This window comes from Lichtheimia ornata (genome assembly GCF_029851405.1).
Source record: "Lichtheimia ornata isolate CBS 291.66 chromosome Unknown scaffold00116, whole genome shotgun sequence".
Lineage (NCBI taxonomy): Eukaryota > Fungi > Mucoromycota > Mucoromycetes > Mucorales > Lichtheimiaceae > Lichtheimia > Lichtheimia ornata.
This window is the reverse complement of record NW_026695436.1, coordinates 25401-44077: the sequence shown is the minus strand read 5'-3', so window position 1 is coordinate 44077 and position 18677 is coordinate 25401. Positions and strand designations below refer to the sequence as shown.

Below are 18677 nucleotides of genomic sequence, written 5' to 3'. Positions count from 1 at the left end.
GTTTGGTATATGGGACGGATGGGGTTGGATATATGCAAAGCGTGGAGGAAGAGCCTTTGTTCTTATGCATCCATTGTCTCTTGACCTTGATGCTATCATCTTGAAGGATTGGTACATCCAATTATCGTGTTTTACACCGTATTATACGGCAACTACTCTCATCAACTTTTATGGGACCTGTCGACAATGGATAGCCATCATCAATGTGTTTGACACCTAGCAGAGAAGGCGGATGCAGACATTGACATGACGGGGAGTATGGAATCAATATTTTCGGCATGGTGTTGAAGATGATAGTCCCCTTTGAAGTTGTGAGTTCGGTCGAAGGATTAGAGTCAGTATAAAGGGACGTCCATACCCATCGAAGCAGACCTCCTGGTAGCTTGCAGTTTGACGGGCTCCTAAATGGGAAGGTTGTTAATGCAGCTTGCATACGATTGGATATTTTCTTTGTCTGCCGAGGTCATGGAATTGTACTTTGTTGATAGAGCAGCACAACCAGCGTCAGTCAGTGGAATAGCTTCATGTTCAATAAAGGCCATCTTCAATCCTTCAATACACTAGTAAAACAAGTCTTCCTTCGTTCATGTTATGTCCCCTTCGCACAACAAGCAGATAAAGATCATGTTTTTCGTTGACAGGTCAAACACACCGTATGTCAATTCATTGCTGTACAACAGCAAGTAGGCAACCTATTGTTCAATAAACATCATTCATCATCCCACTTTTGTATACAAAACAACAACATTTATTACGTTAGTTCATCCTCCATCCTTCTTATTTTTCTCTACTATCTCTATGTGTATTACTTTATACAGGGTTGTTACTTTGTAATGCTTGCCCAAGTACCGGCAATTGCCATGACAACGGAAATGAAAATGAGGATATAGTCAAGGATCTTTTGCCAACGCGGTGTAGAGCTTTGGTATAATTTGCGATGGCACATGAGTGGGAATATAGCAGAGATCACAAATGCAAAAAAGGCGCCTAATAAGCCCATAACATTGTCAAAGCCAGGTACCAAATAGGCCATCAGCACAATCGTCGCACTAAGTATCAGCGTGCCTATTCCAAGTAACACACGGCCATATCTCGGATTCTCCTTGTACCACACGTCGATCTTTGGATGCCGTAATAAAGCAAGCTGCCATGTTGTGTCAACCGGTTTTAGTGACAAACCGTATTTGGATACAGGGTTAAGTGCAAGTAACCATAGCACGGTCAAATTCACTAGGCGATTGTATTCGGGTATAGCAACAATGTTTTGCGTGATCTATCGAGAAAATTTAATGTACCTACCTCCTCCTACTGATAAAAGTGTGATCCCTCTCTTACCTCTTCCAAAGTATCCACCCCAAACATGCGATAGCCACATGCAGCCACAAAGAAATAAACAATGGCTGTTGCTACATAGCACAAATCGACAACGGATTCGTATTCTTTCGGGTTCTCCATGTCCCTGTATAGGTGGGGAAACACGGAATGTCCTGCAAATCCAGCCATTATGAGACCGAAGCTTAGCGGCATGACTCGCCAGTTGGATGGGAAGATCTCCGTTTCCTAAATGTGGTGAAACAATAAAATTAGTCCACTCCTGTGACATATAACCACGTTTATAAATTCGCACACCCACGCACTTACCGCTGACTCGATCAGACTACCTGGTGCATCAGGTTTTGTGAAACCATCAAACAGCAAGAGGAAAAGGATGCTGACAGCAATAAGAACACCCAATAAGCTGGCATAGGATAAATGGCGTACAGGTACGAATAACATGGGCGTTAAGACCAAGAATGAAATCAAGCTGACAATGATGCGTGGAAGGGAGGGGAATAACGAAGAAATGGTGTCACTAAGGAAGATCACCAGTGCAATACTAGATATATACATATAGCCTTAATTTAGTCACGACGTCTTTCGTTTCCTTGCACTTTACGTACCATACTGCAACCAATTCAGTGACGAAGATGGCAGAGACAGACATTCTACCACGCGTACCAAATGCAGCATACCCGACATCTCCATATGTTTGAGCACCAGGATTACCATCCAAACATTTGGCAAGGATCTTGGCAGTGTAGTTGGTCACAACGAAACAAAAAATAAACACCAATGTACCGATGACCCATCCTGCAAGCTATACACGAATAGAATAGCACATGAATAACGCATCGATTTAGGTGCCACATATACACACGCATACCTTGAACCCAAGTGGCAATGCAAGAATACCAACACCCATTAAAATATTGGTTGAATTGAATACGGCTTGCCAAAAAGATGATTTTGCCACAGGTTGATGATGATCAGCAATGGTGGTGGAATCCATATCCTTGCTGGTGTTGGTATAAGTAGGCTCGATAAAGCTGTAAGTGCTGTCATGGAACGAGAGTAACGATGAACGATCATCACCACCTGTTGCTGGTGTAGGTCCCAAGTGAGTTGAGTCATAGTACGAAGGTCGTCGATGATCATCTGAAAATGCATACCTATATACCATGTCAGTCACCATCCATTCATCCATCCATCCATCTTTTGGTATCCTTCCTGTTTTCCCCCGCCCAATCAGCATACAGGTATAGCTTGTTTCCCCCTGATTTGGTTACATTGGAATATCCTTCTTATCGGCTCACATGCCACACACACACACACACCACACACATAACAATAAAACATCAACTTACAAATGCTGGTTTGAAAGAAGAGAGCTTTGATCTCCTTGATAATAATTCGCTTGCTCCTCATCTGGTATTGCCTGGGAGATGGGGATAATACATACTCAGCATTGAAATGTCATTGGATGATAGAGAATGATGCACTTACCAGCTTATCAGCAGCGGGGGATGGTTGGGCTGAAGATGGTATCGGCAAGTTTTCCGTCATATAGGCCAAAGATGTACGTGTGTACGAGCCTACAAGGCCTTCAATATGCTCACTGAAAGATCGAGAAGTAGGCACCACTCGAGGTGAGCTTGAAGAAGCCACTTGGGCCGCATCGTCTGTTGTGGTTGCACCGTAATGCTGGCTGGCATCGTCACCATTCAAGAGTGATCGTGCATTGTCTTCAGAGCGCTTATGGCCTGGAATGTCCATTCGAAAGCACAGAGCAAGAGAGAGCGTGTGTGAGAGGAAGAAAGAAAGAGAATCAAAGAGCAAGGAAGGCTACTGTAAAGAAGAAAAAAAGAAGAAACAAGGGGGGTAGGAGGAGGGTGAGACGGGATCAAAGATAACTGGTGATGAATGAAGAGCTGCTGTTGTTGCATCTATGGCGGAGGATCCATGAATGATCCTTTTGTTTCTACCCTGCGTGTAACAATAATCTAAGCTTTGCCGGAGCTGAAAACCTTGTATCCAAGGAAACCATTCGACATGACAATACACACTTTTTGTTTCCCACTGAGAGTTAGTGATCCAATGGGATCATCACCCCTATCCCTTATATCTCGGTTGTCCTGTGCTCCCGATTATCGTGAGAAATTTCTTGCCAATTCTATCCTCTTGGTGTTCGCTTGACTTTTTGCCTCGATTCGGTTACACGTTGGACCCTTTCTCTCACGTGTTGATGTTGTGTACTCTGTAAACATACAATGTTTTCTTGAAACAATGGATTTGGGAATATGAAACAAGGTTGATTCAGCAAATTATGGATGAGAATAAACATTCATTCTATGAGATGAAGGTGCCACAATAACAATGCAGAATCCTCATTATGATGAGGACAATGGTGGAAGAATAGAATTACATGCAATGTAACACATACTTGAGCCCAACAACATATTTATGGTCCTCCCTCCTCCCCCACCCCACCCACCATCAGGCGCTTCTTATGTATGTATGCCCGACAACCCAGCCGATTCCAACATTATGCATTTCTCACACGCACACAAGACCACATGGGCTGCTGACAAGTTCTCGATCCTTCTGAGTCATGCTGCGTCGTCCTACTTGATGCTACCATAGCGTCGTTTAGCTAGCTGTCAATGCATCTTTGACATTACAACCTCCTTAGTATAAACATCATTTGTTTTTATTCCGGCAAGACATTTTTAAACATGTCGAATATAAAGAAAGCCTTTGAGCAATTTTGTGTGTGTATATATGTATGTATATAGAAGAAGAATGATATATAGGTAAAGATGGAGGAGGTTACTATAGAAAAAGGCATGAAGGATAACTTGTGGTGATAAAAAGAGGTATTAACAGAACGACAACGTGGTGGTTTTTCCCTTATTCATATGATTGCAATAGCACATTAGTAGTTGTGTCATCGTGATGTGTGGTGGTAGTCATGAAATGATTTGTTGTAGTGGTGGTGGAATGATGAACCGGTAAATTGAAAGGCAAAGTTGATCTGGTGGATGCGTGTTGTTGTTGTTGTTGCTCTTCTTGATGATGTGCAAGAATCCCCGCAGTGCTAGTAGTGGATGGCAGTGTAGCATTATCGTCATCATTACCGCCTGCTCGTAGGAAACTTGCTTGTTGATTATTATCACATGCGGGTGCAATGCCAAGTACATTTGGATAGTAATACGAATAGCCCATGTAGGCTGCTGTTGGGTGTTGATAAAGGAATGCAGCAGCAGCAGCATCTGCTGTTGACGTTGGCGTAGTATTATTATTGTTGTTTGTATCAGCCATCATGGTGGTAGTTTGGTGGTGCGTAGAATGTGTCGATCGTGCTGCATCATTTAAGAGTTGATGAAACGGATTATGTTGTTGCTGTTGGAATGTCCCCTTGGATTCAGGTTCATAGTGACCGTAGCTATGTAGAAATTCTTCTTCTTCACGATCATACATGTATCCGCCAATGTGGGATCCACGCCTTGGTGGTGATGGTACATAATGGTGGGGTGACGTATCATATCCATTTTCGGTTGAAGGTGGACCTGAAGAGGCTATGTCACTGTCTTCTTGAATTGATGGTGTACACAACATGGGTGGTGGATCAAAGTTGCATTGATGTTGTTGTCGCGTGGTTGAATTGTTCACGGTGGCTGCTGCTGCCGCTGCTGCCGCTGCCGCTGCCGCTGCAGCAGCCGCTGCATTGCTATTGTATCGAAGGCTGCTCTTATACATCCCAGGGCTTTGGCCACCATTTCGACGAGTGATACAAAATGGGCAATGCCGTACAAATCTTGCTACTAATTCTTTGGGTATCCATGAATACTTTCGCCTCACCTTTAAGATAATAAGTAATCCACATGATAATACGATGATATGATTTGTGTTAACATACCAATGCTGATGTCTTGTCTCGTCCACCATGATGTGCTTCTCGATGTGCCTTGACAAGAATAGAATAAATTTGCTCGCGCATAGCAACAGGTTTGCTATCATGACATACAAGATCCACTGTTCCAGGCTGCAATTGGAACATCTTTTTCACCCAGAACCGAAATTGGGCAGTGGAAATGGCGGTGTTCCTTGGATCCTTGAGTACTTGTTGTATCATCTGGTATCGTTCTTGATCCACCAATGCTTTGTCCCGTTTCTTGGGACTCAAATTGTTGAGATAGTCTTCAACAATGTCACTGAATAGTGATGGTGTTGGCACCTGGTTCTCGTCATCAAAAAAGTCTTCTGATGATGTTGTTGTCGTTGTCATCGGTTGTTGTTGTTGTTGTTGTGGTAATGTTGTTGGAAAGTAACGACCATGATCGAAAACGTTGTATCCATGGGTGGAGAACTGTTGGAGTGGGGAATTCATGTAGAAGAGAAGAAGGATGCAAACGAACACTTGAAATGAAAAAGGGGAATAAGACGAATGAAAGCGGGAAAGGAGAAGAGGGAAAAAGAGAGAAAGAGAGATGTACACAAATCAACAGTTACAAATAAAAAGAGCAAAAAGAGAAAAAGAAGATGGTCTATGCGAGTATGCTGTCTTTTCCAATTTGGATTGCCTCTCAATGATGTTGCGTGATTATAGGCAGAGCCTTATTGCTGTGAGCAGGTACTCGTGTGCGTGTGTGCTTGTGCGTGTGTGGTCAATGGCGGAAATATCAAAGGAATGGGACGAGATCGGAACTTTCCCTAGCCTTGTGCCGTATTATTCATGCAAGAGCCCAGCACGATTGTTATTGTGTATACGCAAGAATAAAAATAGGGGCCGGAGAAAAATAAGAGAAAGAATATGTATAAGGAAAGACAACGAGAGAGAGAGCGAGAGAGAGAGTATGTAACAAAGAATTTGAAGGTGTATATGTATTGATAACAAATATTCTTATTGCACACTCCTCTCATCCATAATGTACGCAACGTGCTCTTCTCTCCATGGTCAACTGGATATGTGAGTTGCATACGTCTTGTCCTTTACTGATGCCGCACACCCGTTCGCATTGCAATAATGACATTTTTGGTAACTTTTGCATGGAAGAAAAGAGAGAGAGACACACACACTGATACGAGTCATCAAAGAATGATTGCATTGTAGAAAAGAGCACATGCAAAATACAGTGATTTCGGCAAATGTGATGTAAAAGAATCATGTTGCTGCCAGCTTTATCATCAGGGGACATGTATGATATGGGTGGTGGCAGTGCACACGACAATGGAAACGTGAATCCTGCAACTCAAATTGGGACACCACACACACACACGCACACGCACTCACAACATTGCTGCAGTGGTCTTGCATATTCCTTATTGACAGGACAAGGGGCGCTTGTGAACAGGAGAGAGCGAGAGAAGGTTTGGGGGGTGGAGGGGTTGATAGGACCCTTGTCATGCTGTTTAAGTGTGCGTGACGACTACGCATATGCCTCTCGCTTCATCATTCGGTTTGTTGTTGAGCCCCATCCATTGCCGATCATAGGTCGTGTGTATGTGTGTGTGTGTCATTTTAAACGTCTTGATCCAATAAACATACGACGACCGAGGAGACGTATTCACTTTGCAACTGACCACCTCTCTCTTTCCCTGGGATAAAAGAAGAAAAGCCCACATCTCAATCCACGCCGATCATTTGTGTAATATAATGTTGTTGATTCTTTAATGCTGTATGTTGTATGTAAAATTACGAGTCTACATCCATGCCGTCGATATTATTGCCGTTGTCGTTGTTGTCGTCCTTGTTTTCTTCCTGATGTCCATTTGCTTCAGTGGTGATCGGTTCCTGCTCCACACCAATGTCGCCTACACCCAGTAATCCACCAACTTCTGCCAAGTGTGATGCTGAACTTGATGATCCATTGGCGTCTGTATGCTCGATAAAATCGTTCCATGCCGATGTTACGGTAAGGACCTGATTGAAAAGGAGCCATCAACAAGAATTCATAGGACGCATGAAAACAAACATAGATATCCATCCTCTCTCTTTACCTTTTCAATTGCATTCATGTATTTGATATACATTCGATAATGGCGTTTGGGATCGATGATAAGCTCACAAAGACGTTGAATTGTAAATGGTGGCCTGGATCGCCCATAATCAGTGAACGTGTCCTTCTCCTCCCCTGTCAAATAGGTGCCTGAAGTACCTTTCATGGCGTTCCAATCCATGCAAAATATTCGTCTTGATTCCTTCGATAATGCTACGATCGCGTTCACTCGCTTGTGGCTCCATAATCTCGCATTGCTATGGTCGTGTATCAGATCGCGTAGATGCTATGACACTGTATCACGTTGTAGTACCTCAAGTATTGCTGCCTTTATTGCTTGTTGGATATCTGCCCATGGTGTATGGATCTGGTTCGAATCGCCAATTGTACGCAAAAACTCTGGATATTGGATGGCATTGAGACTGTCACCGATCTGTACACTTAACGACTGCCGTTGGACATCGGTCATGATGGCGTCGTTTGGGTCGTCGTTTTGTTCATTTTGGCTGTCAGGGTTGCTATGGGTTGAATCTTGTTGCTGCTGTTGTTGTTGCTCTTGCTTGGGATGAGCTTCGCCGTCGGGAACTATTTGGTCATGGCTCGCGTTCCCTGACATGGGGAGGGGGTATGTGAATGTTGAAAGAGAGAAGGAAGGGAAAAAGAAAAAAAGTGGAGTTCCGAAAAAAAGGCAGCAGCAGCAACAGCAGCAGGAGCAGGAGCAGCAGCAGTAAGCTGTGATGGTATGCTCTTTGTTCACCCAGCCATTGTCCCCAGCAGTGACAGTGACAAGTATTGTTAATGAAAAGTGCTTCCAAGATACGTGTATTTATGTGTTCATGGTGTACATGATGATAAGCGATATTATGCAATCTATTGTGTATAAAGCATTGAGGGAGAAAAAGAGGGAAAGAGAGAGAGGGCATGTATCATCGTACAACGTATGTCTTGTTGTTGCTTGTCAAGTCCCATTTTTGGTCACATTCTCAAAAATAGAATAACAACGACAATCACAGCCGTCGTGCATCAAAAAAGATTGTATCATCAATGATGAGTGGTGAAAGGGCTTTTTTAGTCCCAAGTCTATGTGTCACGTATGCTGTCGACTACTCTAGTGATATCGATGCGGCGCGCTCAGGAACATAATTTTTTATCACAAGGAGATGACGATGATATACCATACCAAGAAGAGAAGAAGAGAGAGAGAGAGAGATGAGGAGAAGGGAGGAGGAGGTGTTTTACGGGTGAGATTTGAGTGAGTGCCAAGGGCTGGGGCAGTAAAAGGTAAGTGTATTTGTTAATTGCTTCGATTGCTTCTACGCACCACGCCACACAAAACACCCGCATGAGTCCAAGTTATAGAGAGTTAGTTTATTTGACCAATATGCTGTGCCGTCTATCAAGTCGTACAATCAAGAGAAGTCGGCCATTCCTTACACAAACGAACGTCGATCCTGAAAACCTGGCGGAGATTATGGATCTGCGCTAAAAGGAAGCTGTGTCCCCTTCTCGTAAAAAAGGTTGCTCCTGTTCTTTCTTTCCTTTTCTTCACCTTTTTTCTCTTCATATCACACCCTCACGTATACATTCATAAACGAGGAAGATGTATTCTTCTCTTCAGCGACACAACATTGTTCTCATTGTTGTCCTGTTGACGCTTTTATTCTCTTTAACTTATTTTCGGCATGCTGCATATCAAATCGACAGACCACTATCATCCGTGTTACAACAATCGCCCGAGGAACAGCTACAACAACAACCCATCATCTCGCCACCCCCACCTCCTTCTTCGGCATTGAGCACTTTATCCAACGAAACAACTGCATGTGATAAAGTAGACTTCAGCTGGCTGTAAGTTTGAACGATACCAAGTCCATAAATTTGGCTCCACTGAGACAATGAAACTGAGTAAAGATGTATTTAAATAGAGCATCGGATCGTACGCATTGGGATGGTTGGGCATCAAAAGCTATGTTCATGCGACCCGATGGAAAGTATACATCGAGAAACTTTACCATCGAAGCTGGTGACAGCTTGTGTGCTGTTGTTTTGGTAGGTTACTTTATTCCTTTGCATCCTTGTAACTCCCCACGTGGGGATGCTTAGTTTGGGAGGGGGTGTGTGCGTGCGTATGTGTGAGGCTTGGACTAAATCGAGAATTGATTTCCATAGCTTGGACCAATTCCAGCCGTGGGTGCTATACGACCTGAAACGCACTTTGCACCAGCTGACAGCATCACAATCCAAGCAGTGGGCGATCATGTTTTGATTCCAATTACGCTACAACAGCACCACAAACAAAGCAACGTATACTATAGCGCTGTACACTTTGCTCACCCTGACACCTATCGCCTTGAAAGCACCACCGAATACCGTTCCTATTTTTGGGAAGCCCCTATTTATCACGCTCACCGACCTTTCCATTATACCTCACATCACCGGGTCACGGTCAACACACCACCCGTTATTGACCAAGCCCAATCGTATTGCGATACCACTCATGCAACAGCCGGTAGTTGGATCAACAAAACGATGGATGATATGGTTGATTCCGATTTTTTGATTTATACTCCCGACACTTGTCAATTGCGCGACATCACCCCATCTGAAGCAGCCCAATGCCTTGATGCTAAAAACGTTCATGTTGTCGGCGATATTCACGTGCGGAGGTAAAACCAACCATGCACATGATGCTGCTGACAAAATACTAATCGTGTTGTAAACCTTCATAGAAACATGCGTTCGTTTGCCTCGGGTGAAGATTGTAGTGTGGTCGATGATAATGACAAGTGCGGCTATAATGAAGATGAGCTTGTCCTTGATGCTGCTACTAGTGGATGGCCTGCAAATACGGATGTTCAATACCTTATCATGGATAACAGCATTGGCATGGATGGCCATTGGCGTGATGTGCTACAACAAGAGGATATCCCACGTGCTGATGTGGTGATTGTTGGCGTTGGTAACCATGACATTGAGCAAAACCGGTTAACACCACGACAATACTGGCACGCCTTTACCGAATTCTTGATCCACTTAATGACCAAGGTCTATCCAACACAGACGATTGTTGTACGTACCCCACAATACTTTTGCTGTGGCACCATTCATGGCACGTCATGGAATGCAGGCCGTAGCCATGCATTTGCCAACGTGATGCGTCATGCAGTACAACACATGGCAAGCGATCGTATTGTTCTTTGGGATACACATCGCCTTGGTATCAATGCACACGTTTGTCCAGGCACTACCCAAAGCCCATGCAACGTTGTCAACACCGAAAATCTCCTCCTATCCAACATCTTGTGCTCTTCCTCTTCTTCATGATATTACGATTATCGTAATTCAACCCTCCTCATAAACAACATCCTCCTTTCTTAATGCCTTGTACTACACACACTCATCTCACAGTATATATAGCTATACACACCACGCAAAAAGATTTGACATTCTCATGTTATTTTTCATCCTATCGTTTATATCACACACCATCTGCAAATACAAAAAAGATAACACTCATGATCATCATGGTACTACTGGCTATGGAAAGGGGATCGAGTGAAGTGGAAAAAGAGGTCGTATCCGGAAGCTTTTCTGGTAGTGATACATCAGGCTGTTCAAGGCCGCCACGCAAGATGATCCCATCCGTGATATGAATAATACCATCTTTGTAAATTTGATCTGGTACTTTGATCGTGACACCTTGGATCATGGATGCGGGATGTTGAGTATCATTGTTATGCGTGACGTTGAAACCCATGCCATGTTCATTGACAACGCTATCGCGCCGAGCGAGTACGATGGGTGAGAATGATTTGTCGATAATGAGATGCTGCAAAGTGAGTGCTCGAGTAGGTGTATCAGGAATGGTGGAGTTGAGCTTGGCTACGGCGTCGTTGGTTGGTGCAAAGATGGTGGCATGTGTGACAAGTGACAAGGACATGTTGAGCTGACGAAGCTGTTCGGCAAATGCTCTTGTCTCTGGCATGGATCGCAATACATCTTCTGCTGGTGCAGGTAATTGAAGTACCTTGTCAACAAAATGAACCACGCCATTGGATGCTTGTATATCACCATGTACAATTTTGCTCTTGTTGCCATATGACCATATACCATCGGGTCCTGTACCCATCAAATAGGGCATGTGATGCCGTTTGCCATTACCAGGTATGTAAGAGCTATTACGTAGCCGCGGCTCCGAATGTATGTCTTTCAATGACAATCGTGCATTATCCAACAAGTGATACTGGAAGACATCCGAAGCATTGGAACTTGAGACATCCAATCCAGAGGCTTGTAATGCATCATCCGTGGGTGCAAACAATGTAAATGATCCATCCGCCTTTTTCAGCTTGTCGACAAGATCATGATGGTGAGCCGTTAAGGCATTGTAGAAAGCGCCAGCTCCATTGTTAGGCAGCACATCAAGCACTGTGGAGTCTTGTGCAACAATGAGATTCACAAGAAAACCTAGAATCAACCATACACAGTACATGGCTGAAGCAAGAAAAAAAAGACAAACAATGAAAATCACACACACACACACAAACATTACCTGCATTTATGGATCGACAACAACCAAACTGAAACCTTCCGAGACAAACAATGCTGCATCATTGACAATGATCGCCCATGCATTTCATTATTTTGTCGATGATGCCACCCACCCGTATTGAAACAATGAGGTTGCTGTTGTGGGGTATGATCATCCAAAAAAGGAGATGAGAATCGGTCGTCATGGTTACATGTGTGGAATTTCCTACGGATGCTTGATGGGGAATTTCAAAGGAGATTAGGAGCTTACCTACTACTAGTGACCTGCCCTTTCGATCCGTGTTGTGGGAAGGTGTGAAAAACAAATCATTGTTTAGGTAAGCATTTGGCTTGTTGGCAGCTAATATGACTTGTAAGCCCTTTTACAAAACATGCACATGCGTGTGCACAAAACCAATTTCCTCCTTGTCCGCGCTTTTGCATAAATACAGCCGCAGATCAAGCATTGCGTTGCGTAGCACCAACGCTTGTTCATTTTCTTTCATCTTGGTACTTGACACTGCAATGGCGGAAGTCGAACAAAAGGACACAAGCTCATCCATGGATGTCAAAGAGAACCATGCTCCTGAAGTCGTCGTTGGTGACAGTAGTCGTATCGATCCTGAAGTGGCCAAATATGCAGCTGATGTTGTTGAAATTGACGATGCTACCAATCAACGTATTAAATGGAAGCTCTATCGCCGAGTACTCCCAATCATGGTTGTCACCTACTTTTTGCAGGCCTTGGATAAAGGCACCTTATCATTTTCTTCCATCATGAATCTTCCAGAAGACGTCGGTCTTGTTGGTCAACAGGTAACACGTAGGGGAAAAGTGGATTTATAATGCAAGGGATTTTCTAACATGGATACATGACATAGTATTCTTGGTTGACAACATGCATTTACATTGCCGTTTTGATTGTCGAATACCCACTCAATTGGATCATCCAACGTGTCCCCATTGCAAAGTTTCTCGCATTCAATGTATGTGCATGGAGCGCAGTATTAGCGTGTCATGCAGCCTGCCACAACTTTGTCGGCTTGCTGGTTTGCCGTACCTTGTTGGGTATCTTTGAAGCAAGTTGCCAACCAACATTGGTGGTATTATCAGCCATGTGGTTCAAGCGTGAAGAACAAACTATGATCGTCACCTTTTGGTACATGATGAACGGCTTCCAACAGATTGTCGGCGGTGTACTTGCATATGCCTTTACCCATATCACAAGTGGTCCCTTGAAAAGCTGGCAGGCTCTCTTTTTGACATACGGCTGTTTCTCATTCCTTTGGGGCCTTGTTGTCTTTTTCTTTTTACCCGACAGCCCAATGCGTGCCAAGTGTTACTCTGAAGAAGATAAAAAACTCATGGTCGAAAGGTTGCGATCCAACCAAACAGGCCTTCAAAACAAGACCTTTCGAAAGGAGCAGATGTATGAAGGATTATTCAAAGATCCTCAAATTTGGGCTTATGGGCTTATTACATTTCTCACAGGTGAAGCTAAAGCTATCATGGTAGTGGATCACAGAGGTTGTTAACACCCTTCTTTATATGTACATAGCTCTTCCAACATCGGGCCTCGGTGCGTTTGCCAATATCATCATTTCGGGTTTTGGATTCAGTGTGCTTGATACTCAATTGTTGGCCATGGTACTCGGTGCGTACATTATGTTTTGCCTCTTGTCATCCAGCTATATCACGAGAAAATGGGGCCAAACGGTGCTAGTCATGATTGCTTATGCCATCCCGTGAGTTTGATATGTACCATTTTGGTGGTTCACACACACATTGTTGCTCACACGAAAACCCTTGTGGTGCTTACATAGAGCTATTCCTGCAACAGTGGTCTTAATGGCAGTGGAAAACACCACATTGGCAACCAAAGCCGGGTTGCTTTTCTGCTATTACCTTGCATTAAGCTTTTGGGCAACCTCCACGCTTGCTATTTCACTCATTACCCGGAATGTAGGCGGTCAAACAAAAAAGACAGTTGCTGTTGCAGTCAACTTTGTCTTTTGGGCAGCTGGTAATGCCATAGGTAAGATACACAATGCGTTTTACTTCAACGACAATATCAACCCTTTGATCTCAATTAGGCCCCCAAGTCTTCCAAGCAAAAGACGCTCCTCGTTATCATACCGGATTTGCTGTACATTTGGTATGCTATGCAATTCTATTAGTGGTTCTTGGTCTTCTCCGATGGCACTTGATCCGTCAAAACAAGAAAAAGGCACGCTTCCTAGCGGAGAAAAAGGATGCCATTGATAATGAAGGTATCCATGCCTTTGATGATCTCACTGACAAGGAGAATCCCAATTTCGTTTATGTGTACTAGTAGCATCATTAATAATAATACTTACCTACGATACAAATTATGCTTTCCCATTGCATCGTAGACACGTTGCATCCTATTCATCATTGCTATCAATGGCTTCTCAATAACGAGTTAAGAGACATGGTTGGGTTTAAGATTGGCAAAGAGTCAAGGATAGGTACATAGTATGCTCATTGTTTAATCCCATGAGCACAAAGAAACCCCGTGTACATTGTTCGGGGACAATGAAAAATAAAGGAAACGCTCAAAAGCAGTAATCCATGTCAGCTACCGTTTATTCTTCATGCAAGTTCTAGGTCTAATCATCGCTTGGGGAAGAACAATCAAGGCCTGAAGATTCGCTATTTTCGAGGTTCTCGCAAACGTATATGGGTTCGACGCTACTTGGATCATAGGTATCAATATCAATATCCTCAAACGTAAAGTTTTCGCATGGTGCTTCTGCCGAGCAAATGATGGTGACAACGTCTGAGCCTGCTTTCTTGTTGCCGCTACCTGTGATGTTCTTGAAAGTGACATCCTTCATTTGGATCTTGGAGGGGTTGGCCTTGCATTCCTCTTCTTCGATGTTAAAGTAGCATTGGTCAATAGTAACGGGATGATCTAATGACAGAATTAGAACATGGATACATGCTTTTGGGAAACCATGAAGGAAGATGTTATGATCTTACCCGAGTTGGTAACCCTAAAGTCAATGTAGGAAACGTTGCGGACTTCCCCCAGAGCTCCCAATGCCCACTATCAAATTCACGAATCAGGCACATTGCACATTACCAACAACAATGTCACCTACCGTTTTAATACGAGCACCGTTTTGGCAGTTGTCACAGGTGACATTTTTGACATACATGTTGCTGACATAATCAGGCATCTCAGGGATGTTGCCGAGTGAACCCTGGATACATGGTGGTTAGTGTTAAGGGTGCCATGCATTAAGCCAACAACAAGATCGCTGTTTATCATACCACAGAGATGCCATGGGAACCATTACAATAAAGATTTTCGAGATGGATGTTGCTTGTATCTATGGCAACGATGAAATTCGATGAGCTTCTTGGATCGAATGTTACCAACTTGAAGCATCCTCATTTCACTTACTGGTCTTGATAGCGACGCAATCATCGCCATTGTTGATATAAGAATTGGTGATAGTAATGCCATCAGTCTCACTGGTATCCCAACCATCGCTGTTGTGAGGCTACAAAAGGCATGTCAATGATGCGTCATTAACAAAAAGGCAAGGTATTTACCACAGACTCGCCATGTACGGTATCCACGTCATTAATGAAAATGTCATCAAATTGTACATTCTTGGAACGATGGACGTAAAAGTTCCAATTAGGTGAGTTGATCAAACGCATGCCGCGCACGTCAAGGTTTTCCACCATGAACGTCATCATCACAGGGCGATTGCTTGGAAGAGGATCCAAGTACCACCATTCTTCACCGGTACCATAAATCGAACCACCTTCACCTGTCACCTTGATATCCTTTCCTTGCACCGTAAAAAAGCTGCTTACATCTTGCACAGCACCAGGCACAGGAGGAGTGGTGTCATTGTACGACCTAAGTCATCCGATGTATGAGACGATGAATCATGATACGTAACGTCAAGTCATACGTACATGTTGAAAGGATAAACAAGGTCGCCCTGGAATACGATTTCAACGTTGGCCAATTTTGGAGTTGTGATGACTGGACCCAGTGTATAATTCTTGCCTTTGGAAAATATGACCCGACCGCCATCCTTGCATTGCTCAAAGGCATCCATAATGTTTTGTGTATCGTCGTTGCCATTATGCTTGATGACGCATTCTCGGCTGCTAGGAGCTGCTGAGGCTACCATAGCACCAGCAACAGTGGCAATAAGAATAGATGTAAACTTCATTGCTTAAAGTTGGTCGTCAATCCTTGGCCGTTGTGCAAGCACTACACGCTTATATACGCAGTTAGGGATTCACATGCAGATTTTGTCCCGGTTCTTTATTCCTATTGTCCGGTTCTAAAAGCCAAGAGCATTGATGAAGAATAAATTTGTGTTGGGTAGTACATGGCAGCAACATCATGGTGCATGGGAAAAAGCGATCATGGCGATCCAAGATGAGAGCCTTGTTGGTTTTCATCAAAAAAGGGTCATTACCCCGCATCGTGCATCCTTAGCATGTATAGTGCGCTATTGACTCATAATGCGCATTGAGCTTTTGGATCCAGCAATGCTGTAACTTATAATACGAGGAGCTCGAGCTTCGAAAAGATTGAAAGTTGTTACCCGAGAATGGTCATTTCTCGGTGAAGGGATGAATCATGACAGCAAATGCTTGAAGAAGTAGAATTTCTTCATGAGCCAGATATAGCAAAATGATCCGGTGGTGGAGGTGTTACAAGAGCAAATTGCATTTGCCAGTTCTTTGTCCCGGACAATTATTGTGGATTAACCTTATAAAGGGGTGGCTCCCTTTACTTTCTTTCCTCAACGATGGTTTAGGTATGATGAGCTCATCAAAGCAATCATTATAGTAGTAGCTGCACATTCATTTTCAAGCCATCCCAGCCTTCCAATAACAATCGACATGATGAAAAAGAACATAATCACATGACAAGTAATCTTTTTGAGTCATTTGCATATGCATGACAACAATATAAAAATGGAGCCGCTATGTATTGCAAGAAGATACATGGAGGTATGCGTATGTAATGCCCCCAAAACCACTGGCTATTCTGCATTCACCAATGCCTTAATGGCTTCCTCAAGCTTGGTGGCATTGGCACCGACAACATCGTTGACCTTTTTGCCGTTATGATAAAACACAAACGTTGGCATGGCGCGTACTTCAGCTTCAGCCGCTACATCCTATAGTTGTACCAAGTCAGTGTTATACCATTGCATGCATACGTCTTCGCTCTACATACAGGAACAGCGTCCACGTCAACTTGGGCATAAGCAATGCCAGCATACTCATCAGCGAATTTTTCAAACTTGGGCCCGATTAACTTGCAAGGGCCTATTGTTGTAACAAGGCCATTGTTGGTTTTAGCATATGAGTGCTTCATCTCATTTAGAAAGTGTATCTATTATACTCACCACACCACTCTGCATGGAAATCAAATACAATCTAGACCGCGTGTTAGTGTCCTCATTATTCAAAGCAGCCACCCTCTTCTCGCAGCACCAACCTTTTTGTTGTTTTGGATAGCATCATGATATTGGCTAAGCGATGTAATGGTGGTAACAGGCATGTTCTCTTGTAAGCTTTGCAGGGATAAAAAGATGAGTAAGGAAGGAAAAGAAGCGAGGGGGTTGCGTGTGTTTGCTTAGCGCTTTCTTTATATGCAATGCCAGACTGACAACCAATCAACGTGGACGCGTGCGTTTGTTTGCATTTTTGTTTGTTAATCCTGTAACTCAACACATTTGTGGTGATGGATGTTGGGGGAAAAAGAGGATGAATGCAATATACGATGATGGGCTTAGCTGCGTGGTCGATTTGGATATGTATACGAGTGCGTGGTATGTAGGTAGTATCAATGCAACAACTTGTTGACTAAGGATTGGGACGATGATACACAAGGTTTATTGGTGTGGGTGTTTTATGGGTACAGCTGTCGGATGGTAACCGAGAAACCTAATCATGCACAGCCTTTAATGGATCGTGTTTATAGCAAATGCCAAGTATTTATTTCACAGTGAGTATACACATGGTGGGGTGGGGGAGAGAGAAAATCGGATACACGAAATGAATAGGCTTAGAGCACTTAAGCGCTAGCCAACTTCTTGATGGCTTCCTCAAGCTTGGCAGCGTTGGCACCAACAACTTCGTCGAACTTTTGGCCATCCAAGTAGAAAACAAAAGTAGGCATGGCACGAACAGCAACTTCAGCAGCGACGTCCTATTTTAACATCACATCCTGTCATCAGACTATGTTCCTTATCATCCTTATTTCTTCCAATGATATACTTACGGCAACATCATCGACATCAATCTTTGCGTAAGTAATGTCAGGGTTGGAAGCAGCGTACTGCTTAAACTTGGGAGCAATCAACTTGCAGGGACCTTTAGTATAGCAACGCTTTGTATGAGAATCCACAGTTGTCAAGAGAACCCCCAAACATGTTTATGGACTTACCGCACCAGGTGGCGTGGAAATCAATAGCAACCTAGCAAAGCGACGCGTTCATGAGGATTGGCATTGGGCCAAAGTGAGGGTAAGCATAACGCTGCACAACGTACCTTCTTGTTCTCGGAGATAAGCTTGTGGAACTCTTCAAGGTTCTTGGGTTCTTTGAATTGGACTTCCATTTCGAAATAGACAAACGGGTAAAGAAAACTCTGTATACGTTTCGTGGTTGTGAGTTTTTATAGCACGTCGGGCTAGGTGGATGATGACGAGCCAATCAAACACGTATGACTAACAGCCCAGCTATTACTAAGCATAGGACAGTGTTTTTGGATGAATCTCTTCCTCTCAATAGAATTGCACCATCGCGTCTCTGGAAACAT

General features: G+C 43.6%; 9 protein-coding genes across 9 annotated transcripts; 2 read left to right on the top strand and 7 right to left on the bottom strand.

Annotated features, from left to right (window-relative positions):
* Positions 1-823: 823 nt before the first annotated feature.
* On the bottom strand, positions 824-3093 carry O0I10_012222 (uncharacterized protein; the record flags this gene model as incomplete). The annotated part of the gene is made up of 7 exons (XM_058492168.1): positions 824-1273; positions 1336-1560; positions 1642-1876; positions 1941-2137; positions 2204-2489; positions 2685-2755; positions 2824-3093. The coding sequence occupies 7 exons, from the start codon at positions 3091-3093 to the stop codon at positions 824-826; spliced, it is 1734 nt and encodes a 577-aa protein (XP_058337078.1).
* A 1134-nt stretch (positions 3094-4227) lies between these two features.
* Positions 4228-5707, bottom strand: O0I10_012221 (uncharacterized protein; the record flags this gene model as incomplete). The annotated part of the gene is made up of 2 exons (XM_058492167.1): positions 4228-5178; positions 5237-5707. 2 exons carry the CDS (start codon positions 5705-5707, stop codon positions 4228-4230), a joined length of 1422 nt encoding a protein of 473 aa, XP_058337077.1.
* Positions 5708-7012: 1305 nt separating this feature from the next.
* O0I10_012220 (uncharacterized protein) lies at positions 7013-7932 on the bottom strand (the record flags this gene model as incomplete). Its single annotated transcript, XM_058492166.1, has 4 exons — positions 7013-7240; positions 7318-7411; positions 7476-7573; positions 7630-7932. The coding sequence occupies 4 exons, from the start codon at positions 7930-7932 to the stop codon at positions 7013-7015; spliced, it is 723 nt and encodes a 240-aa protein (XP_058337076.1).
* Positions 7933-8916: 984 nt separating this feature from the next.
* On the top strand, positions 8917-10640 carry O0I10_012219 (uncharacterized protein; the record flags this gene model as incomplete). The annotated part of the gene is made up of 4 exons (XM_058492165.1): positions 8917-9164; positions 9242-9365; positions 9486-9982; positions 10046-10640. 4 exons carry the CDS (start codon positions 8917-8919, stop codon positions 10638-10640), a joined length of 1464 nt encoding a protein of 487 aa, XP_058337075.1.
* A 154-nt stretch (positions 10641-10794) lies between these two features.
* O0I10_012218 (uncharacterized protein) lies at positions 10795-11808 on the bottom strand (the record flags this gene model as incomplete). The annotated part of the gene is made up of 1 exon (XM_058492164.1): positions 10795-11808. One exon carries the CDS (start codon positions 11806-11808, stop codon positions 10795-10797), a length of 1014 nt encoding a protein of 337 aa, XP_058337074.1.
* A 563-nt stretch (positions 11809-12371) lies between these two features.
* Positions 12372-14178, top strand: O0I10_012217 (uncharacterized protein; the record flags this gene model as incomplete). Its single annotated transcript, XM_058492163.1, has 5 exons — positions 12372-12662; positions 12728-13337; positions 13405-13591; positions 13670-13881; positions 13940-14178. The coding sequence occupies 5 exons, from the start codon at positions 12372-12374 to the stop codon at positions 14176-14178; spliced, it is 1539 nt and encodes a 512-aa protein (XP_058337073.1).
* Positions 14179-14476: 298 nt separating this feature from the next.
* Positions 14477-16066, bottom strand: O0I10_012216 (uncharacterized protein; the record flags this gene model as incomplete). Its single annotated transcript, XM_058492162.1, has 7 exons — positions 14477-14781; positions 14850-14916; positions 14972-15073; positions 15144-15202; positions 15277-15376; positions 15429-15744; positions 15804-16066. The coding sequence occupies 7 exons, from the start codon at positions 16064-16066 to the stop codon at positions 14477-14479; spliced, it is 1212 nt and encodes a 403-aa protein (XP_058337072.1).
* An 825-nt stretch (positions 16067-16891) lies between these two features.
* On the bottom strand, positions 16892-17415 carry O0I10_012215 (thioredoxin; the record flags this gene model as incomplete). Its single annotated transcript, XM_058492161.1, has 4 exons — positions 16892-17029; positions 17089-17180; positions 17261-17291; positions 17353-17415. 4 exons carry the CDS (start codon positions 17413-17415, stop codon positions 16892-16894), a joined length of 324 nt encoding a protein of 107 aa, XP_058337071.1.
* Positions 17416-17931: 516 nt separating this feature from the next.
* Positions 17932-18476, bottom strand: O0I10_012214 (thioredoxin; the record flags this gene model as incomplete). The annotated part of the gene is made up of 4 exons (XM_058492160.1): positions 17932-18066; positions 18139-18230; positions 18304-18334; positions 18408-18476. 4 exons carry the CDS (start codon positions 18474-18476, stop codon positions 17932-17934), a joined length of 327 nt encoding a protein of 108 aa, XP_058337070.1.
* Positions 18477-18677: the final 201 nt, after the last annotated feature.